At 38.6% G+C, this 14,038-nt stretch overlaps 1 protein-coding gene across 2 annotated transcripts in view; it reads right to left on the bottom strand.

Moving 5' to 3' along the window:
• The window catches only part of cdh13 (cadherin 13, H-cadherin (heart)), a 504,621-nt gene that overhangs the window by 169,928 nt on the left and 320,655 nt on the right, over nt 1-14,038 (bottom strand). For both annotated transcript variants that reach the window (XM_036585553.1, XM_036585554.1), the window contains one exon: nt 6,222-6,400. In XM_036585553.1, the coding sequence (XP_036441446.1) occupies nt 6,222-6,400 (179 nt within the window). The remainder of the gene's footprint in view (nt 1-6,221; nt 6,401-14,038) is intronic.

Below are 14,038 nucleotides of genomic sequence, written 5' to 3'. Positions count from 1 at the left end.
GTGTGAGATCAGTAATGTGGGCTCCTGAATAAACCATTAGGAAATATAATGAATCAGTGAGAGGTGAACGTGATCACTCCTGCAGTGGTGGAGACTAACAGAGTACCTCTACTTCGCTGCTGTACTTAAGCGTTGTTCAGAAGATGTGGACTTTACTTGGCTATTTCTGATTTGCATACTGATTTGCATGCTCGCATATGGCTGCATAGTGAAAGACAAACTGACTTACTGGAACACATTTCTTATATTCCAGATGCCCTGCACAAAAATAAACAATAAACAAACAAATAAACAAGCTCTAAAGTATGGGATGCTTCCAGGCTCAGAAGAACATGTTGATAGATTATGTTTGTATAATTGTGTACTGAGTGACAAATGAGCAGTCAAATCAAATCTATCCATTCGCCTTATTTTTGGAAGTCATTCAGATTTATAGGCTTTAACTTTTATATTTTCTGTTTGTGGAACAGGACGGTTGGGGATTTTTGAGCAACAGCATTTGCAGACTGTTGATTAGCAGCATGACAAAGGCTTGGAATGCAATGATATTTCATTCAAAATTTAGTACGTTTTATGATTTAGTTATAGGATTCTATTGGGAGCTACAAGTTAGTCTGCATAAAATGAACTACAGCAGCATCTGTAAACTTACCATGGCTGCTTTAGAAGCAATAAATTACACCAATTAGACAGTGAAATAACATGTTTTTTTGGCAGTGAGAAGCACTTTTATTTGGGGCGTTTAATTGGATTTACAATGACATACATACATACTTCAGTATGCAATGACTAATTTAATATACATTACAAAAAGTACTTTTTCCACTGCAAACAAGAAATAATTGAACCCAGCCTGCCGTCTTTGTTTTAGATACAGACACTGCCGGGGTCTTGCATGATGTCTTTTTTATGAAAAATGGAGGATACAGAGTATGAAAAATTTGTCAACTGTGCTGTGAACACTGACCATAGATGTTGACCCTAGATAAGGTGAGTTATAGTATTCTGTCAGAGACAGAGGAAAGGGTCAGTGAATACAGCCAGGCCAGTGTGTTCTGCTAACTCTAGTGGAGAATATAAATGATTTAGAGGTGTGGAAAGCTTTGGCAGCAGAGTTCTATTCAATTAATCACGGCTGCTGGGGAACATCAGGAAGCAGAGGCTTTAAACACTCACATCAAACACATCATTACTCATGCATACTGTTCTGAATGACAGCATAGAGAGCACACACACACACACCTGACCCACCCTGCATCTGCCTCATGACATGTGGCGGCTAGATGCATGTGTGTGCATGTATTATATACTATACGTGTGCACATTCACTGATCAAATTTAGGCAACAACAAAAACTGTTTCTCCATCAGCCCTAGATTTATTATTTAGTTATTACTCTTAAGCCTTATTATTCTGTAACATCTAAAAATTCCTTGGTAACTACTATGAAACTAATATGGAAGTTATGTTTCTATGAAGGTGAGAAAATCAAGTAGAGACACAAATATAGATCCTTAGTGGAGGCAGAAATCACTAGAGGTCCCACAATACAGTCAGAAGACCTGGACCACAGTATAATTCTATTGTGATTTTAAAGCTTTGAACAAAGTGTTATGATAATGATATACTGAGCTAATTAGGTTTTCAGACTTTGCCTTATCTAATGAAGTTTACACTTTGGTAATTTCATTTTGTTATTTTAGTAATTTAGTATTTTTACTAAAGCAAAACACTCAAAAAACCTCCTCCTCCTGTAATGTTTCAGTGTCAGAAAAAAAGTCTTGAAAACTAATTAATATCAAAGTAATCTTTTTTTTCTATTCAGCATTTAGTGTGACCACTCTGCTTTTATTACAGCTTCCATTCTTTTGAGAAACCTTACTTTGAGTTTTTAAAAAGAAATCTGCAGGGATATTTTTTCACATCTCCGAAGTTCAGTCTTAGAAATTGGGTGCAGTTTCTGCCTTTCACCATCCACATCACCACAAACACATTCTTTCTTCACTTTACCTCCATCAGGCCGGAGATACTGAACACTAGTGTGTAAAAAAGGCCGCTTTGCAATAAGTTTTGCACCTTCAGCCTTATCAGCCCTTAACAAGCTGCCCCACTGAAACAGATGTTCTAATGCACTTTCAAAGGAAGTAATTGATGTATAGACCTCTGTTTAAAAGTGCTTTATGGAAGAGTCTTGTTGCCTGTACTTTGTTTGTTTTGATAGTGTTTATTAAAAAGTATGTAATTTTCTGATCATATATGTCCCAGAACAATGTACAAAGACTGTGACACAAATTTCCTCTTTGGAAGACAATAAGGAATCTAATCTAAATCAGTGATGCTGAGGTCTGGACTCTGGAGTGGTCAGCCCATTGTTCTGAGAACACCAGCAGATTCCTTGTTTGAAACGCAAGTGTTCTTTTTTGACAGCTGCACATCCTTTCAGACCCATAGTGTTGAGTTTTCCTCTCACAGTGAAAGGATGGACAGAAACACTTTTTTTCAAATCTCAAGCAAGAGTGGAGCTTGATTTCCTCCTCTCTCAAAGATGAAAATCATTTAGCTGAATGTTTTGGTAGTTTACCAGGTCTTGCATGACAGTTAAGGTTCCCATTTTGTCTATGTCTTGTAACATTTTCTTAACACCAGTTTAGAAGACTTTTGTTTTTTTCTTACTTATTTTTGCTTCCTTATGCAAGTGTAATCTAATCTCTTCAGAAATATCTCCAGAAAAAAATAACTTATTGGCCATTTTGACTGTAAATTAAATAAAGCCACTTTGATCTCTCCTTTTTGCCCAGTACTGTATTTAGTGGATACGCTTATCTGGAGCGATTTACAAATGTTAGGTGAATGTAACATTAGGAGTCTTGCCCACTGCCTGAATGTGGAACTGAATGTCTGATCTCCCATGTGCAGGCCATCCAATCACGCCTAACAGCTTTTCTCAACAGAAAGGGAAAAAGGCAATGGAAAACAATGAATTTTGTTGTCCTATTAGGCTATCAATAGGCTTAATACAGATCACAATATTAAAGATTCAATAAAACAAATGTCTGTACTTTAGGCCTCCATGTATTGATACTATGTTTTCACCCAAAGCGTGACGATACTGCTACAATTTTATCTCTCAGCCCAGCCCTTAGGGCTAAAGGGGTTTAGCGTCACTAAAAAGGCAAAGGACCTGATAGATCATGAAACAAGCTGAGTACATTTCTCCTCAGTGTGTTGCTTTCTGTCTGTATGTGTGTGTCTACTTGTGCAGGCTGAAAAGATTTGATCTAGTGTCCTCACTCCAGGCTTCCAGACTTTCCCTGACAACTCTTTGATGACTGATACGAATGCTCTTCTGCAGACTCTGAAATAACTCTCATCAGTATGTGATATTAGCTGGCAGAAATTACACTCCTCCATTGATCCAGGCTTTCTGGGCAAAAAGCGAGGAGAGAGAAAAAAACGCATATATACCCGAGAAATGCATATCTTGACAAAATGTAATGCTTGGAACAAAGAGGGTGCGGAGAGGATTTCAATGTGGCGAAATTGATTTTCCAATTTTTTCTGAATTTGCTGTCAATGCAGGTGATAGAGTAGCCTTAAAATACACAAGTGGTTCAATGTTGAACATGACCTGCGCATTTAAGAAGGTCAGACGCACTGAAAGCTCACAATGTAGCTAAGTGCTGCCAACTAGGGTCAAACCACACCTGTTATTTAACAGTGTTACCTCACATTTTTTATGCCTCCAGTGATACAGACACACATACTCACACACATTCACACCTGCCTCTAGTCAACGCACCTGACGTCACCTTGAACACGGTGTGCAGAGCAGCTGCCACATGTTACCCACATGAGCGCTTGTCTGAAACAGAGCTAGAGCTCATGGGAATAATGCAAACCTCTAGTAGAACTACAGGGAACACTGCATGTCAATCTAAAGTTCCACCAGCAAAGAGCCTTACAGGCATCTACGCTTCTGCAGTCTCTAAATGTCACTCAGGTCGCACTATAAAGAAATCAGACGACTATAAATCAAAACAGACAGCATTTATATACTTTCAGAGTACCTCAATTTCATTTCAGACTGATGAGCATTCACACGCGCACCCACGCATGCTGATGTTTATCTCATGCGAGTTGTACACTGTTCCAGCTGACGGGTTTTCTGCTGGCCTTGTCGGACACAGCCGATACTGGTGGCTAAGTGTGTATAACCTCAATTAAACCATGCTCTAAGTGTCTGACAACAGCTAATATTCCTCTTCCAGCAGCAGGCCGAATTGATGTTCCCGCATTCGTCACCCCACTGAAAAAGCAATCATACTGTTGTCTCGCTCTGCTTAGGAGACGGCAAAGCACTGCCTGCAGTCTCTCATTAGCATTCGCTGCTAACACCACACACTCCCACGCACATCCCCACATTCTCTCCCACACCTACCGCTCCTGCCTACACGCCCACAATGACAACTCCAAAGCAATTAATTTCAGACCCTCTTTTAAAAGGCATCTAAAGGGTAGATGATTCAACAAAAAACATGGACTAGCCAAAGATAGCAGCATCTGAAACACACTTTGAAAATTAATGGTTGTTCAAAAAAGGAGGTAGAGGGTTATTTTGAGCAATGCCATAGAAGAACCACGTTTGGTTCCCTGAAGAACCCTTGAACTGAGTTATTTAAAGGACCATCCAAGCGCAGGAGTGGAATGTTTTTTACAGGGATGATGAAACATCTGAAGGAGGCAGGAGTGGCACCACATCTCCAAAAGTGGTGGGTCAAAATGCATTGGTTCTAACTAAAAAACACACCCAAAAGTCATGGCTATAATATAATAACTTGTCCCAATAAAGCTATTTATAAAGCATCGGTGTATGTTTTGAACCTGCAGGTTCACTGGGTTCTTCCATTGTCTTTACATTATAAGGAGGAGACAGTTCACTGGTGGAAAATGAATAAAATAGCTCAACATGGCATAATAAGTGGGGATGCAAGCATATGCAGCAGCCAGAGCAACCTAAAAATATGTTTTTGTATGCTATTTCACCCAAATGCCATAGTGTATGTAAATCATTAAACATTAATGCGGCTTTCAGTTTTGAGTTTCTAGATCTCTCCTTATTCAAACAGATAGGAATCTGGTATTGTATGAATACACTGTGGAAATAACTATTCTCTTTCACAATCTCTCTAGTTCTGCTCAGAAACTGGCTAACTAGGGTGTTACTAACTCAAGGTGGCAGCAGTTGTTATCACTCTCCTTATCTTCACTATTTAGTCCTGAATGTTTTCAAACACTTTTAGAATGAATAAGAAAGTGGTTCACATTTAAATGGCTAACCACAAACAGTCCACTGCAGCAATCGCCACGCCTCCCTCCAGCATGGCTGGAACTACAGCCGACACAGCCGCCTCGAACTACAATTCCTAGAACCCCTTGCTGCTTCACATGACTCAGGACTCCAACTGATCAAGCTATCAGTGCTCTGCTTCACTGGACTTCCGATTATGCACACCTGTTTTCCCTTTATTTAAACTGCCTGTTTTCTGAACCTCTTTGTGAAGTATCATTTGTCTGTTTGTCCGTTTCTGTGTATGGCCTGTTTTTCCGTCTCGACCTTGATTTCTGCCCTTTTGTCCAGTTTTGGATCTCTGGTTTTTGACTTCTGGCTTCCGTTTCCCGACTGTGATTTTGGATCAACCCTTTGTTATTAAAGATCTTAACTCCAGCCTCGTCTGCGAGCGTCTGGTTCCGTCTGCCACCGTTACACAATTTTGTGAGTGAAGATCAGTCTTTTACTGTTTTAATTTAGAGTAGCCTGATACAAGTCTAGTAGACGAGTAGTCTACTTTGCATTCTCACTGACTGTGTGAGATTACTTAGGTACACAGAACACTTATGAATATGCATATTTTGTGTAAAAAGATATGATTTATGAACTGGTGGTGTTGAATGATTTTCCAGTGGTGCCAGTATCCACCTAGAGCTTCGCCTGGAACCATTCCATACATAAAAAAGTTCTTAATTCAACCAACTTCTATGACATTACGCCAAAGAACCATTTTTGGTACCTATTTTTAAGAATATGTAAATAGTTGAAGGCTGATATCATGTTCATCCACTTATAAACATGATGTGTAACATGTTGCATTTCAAAAGGCTCTAAGTAAGAAAACAGATTAAAACAACAACCAGAAAGCCAGCAGACAAGCAGGAGCGTGTACCTCTCTGTCCAGCAGGGAGGGTGAGATGACAGTCACAATGTCACCTCTCTCTGGGTCAATGTAGAACATGTTGGGCGAGGGCTTTTCAGGCGATTGCCTCAAAATAATGTAGCGCAGAACAGCATTGTCTGTGTTGGGATCATCTGCATCGAAAGCGGTCATCGTCATCACTGTGGTACCTACAACAAAAATAAAATTACTCGGTCAGTAAAGTGGCACATGGATGATACATCTTGCCGCAGCACTGTGAAATCATACATACTTAAATTTCATATTTACATTATTTGTATATTGGTAGTCATACTGTGGATCCACATAGGTCGGAATATCTTTTGCTTCATAAGCTAAAGTGGAAAAAAGGCAGTGAGAAATGCCTTTGTCCAAGTTATTGTCATACAGTAAAGTCTTACGCCTCCCGAGAAAAGCATTTACAACTTTTCATCTAGGCAGTAAGTGTGATTTTGCTCATGAAAACACTAAACAACATTAGAATAAATACTAATAAACATTACAATGAATGTAATTTGAGTAGTCCAAAAAAGATAATATAATAATATTATAATATTATATATAATATATATATAATATATAATATGATAATATTTGGTGAGGCGGTTAGAAGAACACAGGTTTAGTTCTCCTTAATGCACCCCAGTCCCTGCATACAGCACACATGAGTTAACTTAATGAAGTCTTGATTAGCTGGTATAGATTGAAACTATAAATACTGGGCTGCCTCAAGAAGAGGTTTAAAATTGGTTATGCTAACACACTAACAGACAAAAGCACAATGTAAAGTGTTAATGCTTACTTGTATTTATTCTGATTCCAAGAAAATAAATGTTTACTACCCAGATAAATTGCATCTGTATCTATTTTAGCTCCTATACCTAAACCTATACTGCATCAAAAAGAGACCTTGCCCCAGATGAAATGACATCCAGTCCCCTCTGAGCCGGTATTTCAGCACTGCAGTTGGAGTTACAGTGTACCTGTACTGAGGAGGTCTCAGATACTTCCTTCACTCCACCCCCCACACCCCCACCAACCGTCTCATCTGAATGCACTGAGCTGCTTGCTGAAGCGAGCTGCAAATGGAGCCGAGGTGGCAGCTTCAGTGACCGGGTGTGGGCCACGGCTGAGTCATAGCTATCTCTCACAGTTAATGGCCTCTATCACTGCCTGTAACCTTTAATGTTCACTTTTATTATACTCGTCCACCCAACATAAAGCCTGTGGCAGCTAAAAATTGAATGAGGAATAGGAGGGGAATATGGAAAACGTGGTCAAAAATAATTATGACTATCTTGAGTAAATGGGTTGAAGGCAATTAAAGGTAGTTGGAACAGGGTGGGTTTCTTTCCTGCGGTTGTTGTTAAGGGAGAGGAGACATTAGCAGGCAGTAAAGCAGCACACCTCTAATGATTAATTACAGACACAGAGATGTGTGGAAGGACTCTCTGGTGACATCAGCAGCCACGCTGAGCTGTTCCACTTCACTGTTCAGTCAAATCAAGCTAAAAGGCACTCACTCTCTCTCATATACACCCTGTTCATTTGAAGTGATGAAGGAAAATGAATAACTAATGGTTACACATAAATAGAACATTACAGGGCACATTTCATACGACCTTCCCCACTTTTTGAAATAGAACTGTTAAAGTTTCAAAACATGCCATTCACTCCCCAGTCCATTTGGCCCAAAAGGAAACTAAGCTGCAAAAGCAGCCTGTACTATATACTGTAGCATCAGCGCAGAATAAGACGCAGGGGAGGCCATGATTCCCACCACCAGAAGGGCTCTTTACTGAACACCAGCATGGAGCAGGTCACCACTAAGAATACACTTCACCCTCATGGTGACCACAACACAAAAAACACACACCACATGTCTTTAACCAACGAACACATCCATCCATCCATCCATCACCTAAACCGCTTATCCTTCTGGGTCACGGTGGGGTGCTGGAGCCTATCCCAGCTGTCATTGGGCGAAAGGCAGGATACACCCTGGACAGGTCGCCAGTCCATTGCAGGGCAAACAGACATTGTATTTAGTACAAGTTTTCAAATTTTCAGGAATTATTTCCACTTTACGATAATTCGCTTTAAGGATAAAGTCAACAGAAAATAAGTGAACAAAACACCAGTTTCTGAAACTGGAGTTCAAAGAATGTTAAAAAAATATGGAGAAAATCGAACTCCTAACGGTGAGACGGTGCAAGACCTGGTAGACCACTAACACTGTCAGCATCAGACAAACAGTACTAAGATCTTTAATTTTTGAGAGATAAATCAAGCTCTACTGTTGCTTCAGATCTGAAAAAAATCGACCAGTGTTTCTGTCCATCCTTCCACTGTGAGAAGACAACTCAATGCCATGAGTCTGAAAGGATGTGTAGCTGTCAAGAAGCTGTTACTGAGAAAAGGAAACAGCCAAAAATTGCTCCTGTGGACTCACAGCTGGTCTGTTTTCTCTATTGTCCTGTGGTTAATGGTTGTATAATTTATTTGTTTTTAATTGTATTTATTGTCTGTCTCCACTGAGCTCTGCTGTTCTACATCAAATGCAGCACCATATCCTGCAGAAACTACATTTAATTTCTCTCTCAACACATCTGTGATGAAAAATAGGACAATAAAGCTGACTTTGAAAGAACATGGAAAATCTGTAAATCATACAAAGTACAGCGGGTGTTGTCAGAACAATGGAGCGGCCCACCCCAGAGTCCACACCTCAAGTTCAGTGAATGTGTTTGGGATTACTTGAATAGTAAGAAGTATAAAATGCAACCAACTTCTAAGAACTTTGGAGGCATGGAAAATATCCCTGCAGATTTCCTTAAAAAATTGAAAGCAAGTCTTCCAAAAAGAATGGCAGCTATAAAAAAAAGCAAAGAGTGGACATACTAAATACTGAATAAATATGAAAAAATATATGTAGTCATTGAGGTTTATGTGTAATCTATTTGTTCTGCTTTTTTTCCTTTAACTGAAAAAATAATAAATTGTACATAAAGGCTGTTTTGATGGGGGATTAAATACATAAAGGGTGGTCTCTAACTTTTACACAATACTGTAAATGCACAGTACAATATGAGCCTTTTTAAATCTTACAAATTGGTATTATATCAGTCATCATCATACTGAAGCCTAAGCTACCAAACATATCATGTATGGCACAATAATCACTGTAGAATAGTGTGCAAAGCAAACTAAAGCACAGAATTTGTTTTCTAAGCACTTCCCACCTTCAAAAGAAAGGGTACAGTAAAGGTCACCACTGATGGAAAGTACAGTGGAGCTAAATAATGATGCATCCATATCACTGATGTATGTTTTCAGTCAGATTAATTTACATCAGTACTCAGCTAGGTATATGTAGACTTTAATATACAGGGCAGCGGTATGTGATTTGAAATGTTCGCTCTGAGCTGAAAATAACCACTTCAATAATCCCCTTCTAGGCAAGCAAAGTGCTGCTCAATTAAATTCTGCGACTGTGTAAATTCACCAGGATTGCATATCTGGAACGCATCCAATTTTGCATCAGAAAGGGCCTTCTGTTGAGGGAAGAGAAACTGAATCATATATCTGTGGCTTCATTGCAAATCCCAGTGGCCATGCCGCACACTGTTTTTAAGGTTTCATTTACCACTCATCAGATGGCTCAGGGTCTGTTATCAATGTAATCGGAGAATTTTAACAAGACTCTCCTCATACCAGACAAAGCCTCCACAAATCCAGGGCCTCTCAGTGGATAAATCTGAACATTAAAGAAATTGCCCTCTAATGCTGTAACTATTTTTGAGCTCATCGTTCTAATCAAATGACCAAGCTAATCTCCATTAGCGCCCTCTCAGCACTCAAGCATTAATAAAGTTGGTAATTATTGTTACGTTAACCTGTCTCCAGGGCTACTCCCATAAAAATCAAGAGTGCTCGGAGGCATTTAGCACATGTCAATATGGCCCATGACAAAGCCATCAACTTCCATCAGCACACGCATAAATCAACAAGCACGTCTAATTGGTTAATAGGACTGGCCAGAGAGTGAATGCAAATCACCAACCTGCAATTATGAGGCAATAATTTCAAAGCTGGGCACAATTCAGGAGCTATTGTCTTCCTTTATGAACTCCATATTCTCTCCAGTGCCAAGGCAGAATCAATGATAACTGCATCGGAAGGTTTAATGGAGGGACCTCCAAATGGCTATACGTCAACCTGTGGGTCTCCATTACTGTATTATCAACTCTTCTCATCTTATCTGGAGTATGAGATCAGGAAGGGTGAGAGCCTCTATCTCACTGTCTCTCTCTATGAACCCATGAACAGAACAGTGAAATGGAAAATGTCTCATCAAATGCCTGACTAGAGCAGCTAATTTAATATAGGGCACGTCGCCTGCAGCTAATACCGCATTAACTTACTCTGTATTCTTAAACGATTCAACTAAAATATTCTCACAGCTCAGAAAGAACGAGAAAGTACTTTCAGGCTGGTACATCTGCTTTCTGATATCTCAAATATAGCAATCAAATATAGCAATCAACATACAGTAGGCAGTTAAAAACAGTAAGATAAGCTTTAAATTTTCAGTCAGGTTAGTAGTCTGTGGAATCCATCTGCACAAGAAGAATGACAGATTATTAGTTAATTCTTGCCCAGAGCGGCCTATCTGGTAAACAGATGTTTGCTCCCAGCACAGAGGCACAGAGAGTTCTGGGGTTTACACTCCACTGGAACTTATTTATTTATTTATTTATTTATTTTTGCACTGGGGCTCATAAGATCCTAATTACGCCACTGATGGCACGGCTGTGGTATGCATGGCTATTTGCTAAATGTATTATGTAGAATGCCGCTATAGATCTCATGTCAAAACTGGCAGCATGTTGGAGGCCACAGAACAAGGGAATTAAAGATACTATGACCCCGTTTACACCTGGTCATTTCATGCATCTTGAGTATCAGAATTAAATCCATATTCAACATCTGTATTATTTTATCCCTATTTGGCTTGTCATTTATTGTGTTATTATATTATGTCTTGATATCTTTGCAGTTTTCTCAATTTACTCTGATTAGATAGATTATTTACTCTTAATTTGTACTATTAAGATTATTATTATTATTTTTTTATTTTAACATTTGATATGCATTGCTCTTATTTCTCTCTTCCACCCTGACTTTTTGTATATGCTTGGCTACACTGTAAATGAGGGCCACCGTCCGAGTTTAAATAAAGATTGACTTGATTGATTAATTATCCTCATAAAAATTCAGGTGTAAATGAACCCAAGATGCCTTTAAAACAGATATTAATCCAATCTAAACTTCAGTAGGTGGTCTGAGATGCATTTTAGAGAGATGTTCTACAAGTGTAAATGCATCCATCTCTCCAAGCTACATTCAACAATCAAAACCCCTCCCACCTCCCTCTGTTGTTCTGCATCTGGGCGGAAAAACACAAAACAAAAAACAACTCACTGGACTTCCACCACTCAATAGAGGCATCGCTGTTCTTCCAGTTCATCTCTTATTGCGATTTTCTCATTGTGAACTTAATTCAGTAGCCTTCAGCCGCTCAAGCTAGTTTAGTTAATCTTTACTTTGCCTCGTCTTGCTACAATACATTATATTTTAGTCCACGTGGTCCATAAACGCAATGACAATTACTGAAGGCTATTTATGCTAAAGAGCCATTTTCTTGTAAACATCAGTATAAAGACAGTGAAGGGAAGTGAATTATGCCATGCACAACTGCAAACATCTTTTGACTAGAACAGAAAAAAATGTGGTGATTTGTTGTTGTATATGAGCTGATTTGCATATTACATACCATGTAGCAATCCGATTTCAAATCGACTAACCGGAGACACATTTAGCTACCAAGCATAATTGATTGTGGTTAAAATTTTACAAGGTTACAATCCAAATACACATCACATGATCACATGCTCTATGATTAACACCCGGCAGCTGGAATTGTGCACTGAACTGACTGGATCCATAAAAAAGACATTCAACCTAATTTTTTGATTTGCAAACCTGCTCAAGTCCTCAAATGTGACTTCTTTTTCCATGAATACCAGATAAAAACAGCACATTAGGAAGCTGTTGAATGACCGCAGCAGTGTCACTGAATGCTACCGGTAAAGAGGAGCACACAGACAATACTGACGAATTTGTCTAAAAATGCTTGCCTTTCAGTACTTTCCCACATTAGCGTGTGTTCCAGCCTCAACTGTGCCATGTGACATCTGAGGCTAGGAGACACCATACTGCACTTGATAGCAATTTAACCGAAAGAGAAGGGTTGCATGACTGCTCTCTCCAACAGCAGTAAGCAGCATCTTCCAGCTAGATGACTGTCTGCTACTCTTTTTCTTTGAGTTCACTGAGGCTCAGTGGTGCAATGAGGCCAGAAGTGTGAAAGGATGAAGTTTTATGTTGGAGGTGGTTCTTTTCTTCACAGTGACATACAGGAACTGATCACAGCTGATTTAGAGGAGAAATGAAACACACACACACACACACACACACACACACACACAACCTTTAAAAGCAGTTTAAACAGTTGTTACAGAGAAGTGTGTAGTACTAGTGACATTTACTCAGATGTACTCCAGTGAATTTGTAATGGATTTCTACTGGTGTTTTCAAATGATGATATTTTCCGTTTACGTCTATTTATGAGGAAAGGAATCTAGTTTTACACTAGTTACATTTATATTCATTAACATTCTGTCTTGTGTTTACAGTTTTTATGATTGCTTAAGCATGATTTTGAAAATGGCTTATTTTGTGGAAACAGCACACACAATTCACATAACCACAAACACAAACATGGGCTTGACTTCACTCAGAGATATTGTTAGAGTAAAACACAGGAATAATCAAACATACAAGACAGTACTGCTCACTGACAGTGTTGGGCAAAATATTTTAAATAAGTAGTGATGGCTGAATACTGAATAGACTGTCCTAAACGTATTTAGGAATGTATTCAATTACTATATATAAAATAGTTATTTAGAATACATTTATTTATTTTTTTACTTACTTTACACTGTTCCTTGCTCTCACTTGTTAGCATTTTTCATCCTGTAATCTTTATGAAAAATTCAGTTATCATTTAAATGAAGATTAGAAATTCTTTTTCAAAAACTCAGCTCAAAAGAGCTCAGTAACTCTGAGATTAATAACTGATCATCACATTGATTTATCAGTCTACTCAGGCTTTAGCAGAGCTCAGTAGCACTGAGATTAATGAGTGAATAATCACTTTCGTATATCAGTCTACCCAGGCTTTAGCCAGAATAACTTTTAGTAAAGAAACTGTTAATTAATTTAACAAGCATGCTGGCTACCTGAAATACACCGATTTAAAAACAAGTATCAACAGTGTTTCTTTTGAAGAGTTTATATATAATTAAATTTAGTGGGAAAGTATTCTAAAGGTATTTTCCTAAAAATGTAAAAAGTAACTGTATTCTGTTTACTGCTCAGTAATGTAGTTTGGACTAAATATAGGTGCTTCATTTCTGTATTCTACATACATATTTACAATACTTGTATTCCATCACGTCCCGACCCTGCACACTGCTGAAAAAGTTTTATTCTTCTCCACATTGTTATCTTAGTCAAGACAAAAAAAAGCATGAGCTAAAAAAAAAAAAAATCTCACCTGTTGCCTTTTTACAGTGCTTACGCTTGACTGGTCAGTTTACAATGAAACACCTAAGTGTCTGTACACCTGACAGTCATGTTTGATCAGTTGGTTCAAAGTTGTGGTATTTTGAAAGGTGATG

Source organism: Colossoma macropomum, unplaced genomic scaffold (assembly GCF_904425465.1).
Source record: "Colossoma macropomum unplaced genomic scaffold, Colossoma_macropomum, whole genome shotgun sequence".
Classification (NCBI taxonomy): domain Eukaryota; kingdom Metazoa; phylum Chordata; class Actinopteri; order Characiformes; family Serrasalmidae; genus Colossoma; species Colossoma macropomum.
Note: the sequence above shows the minus strand (reverse complement) of the source record. Positions and strands in the feature narration are given on the sequence as shown.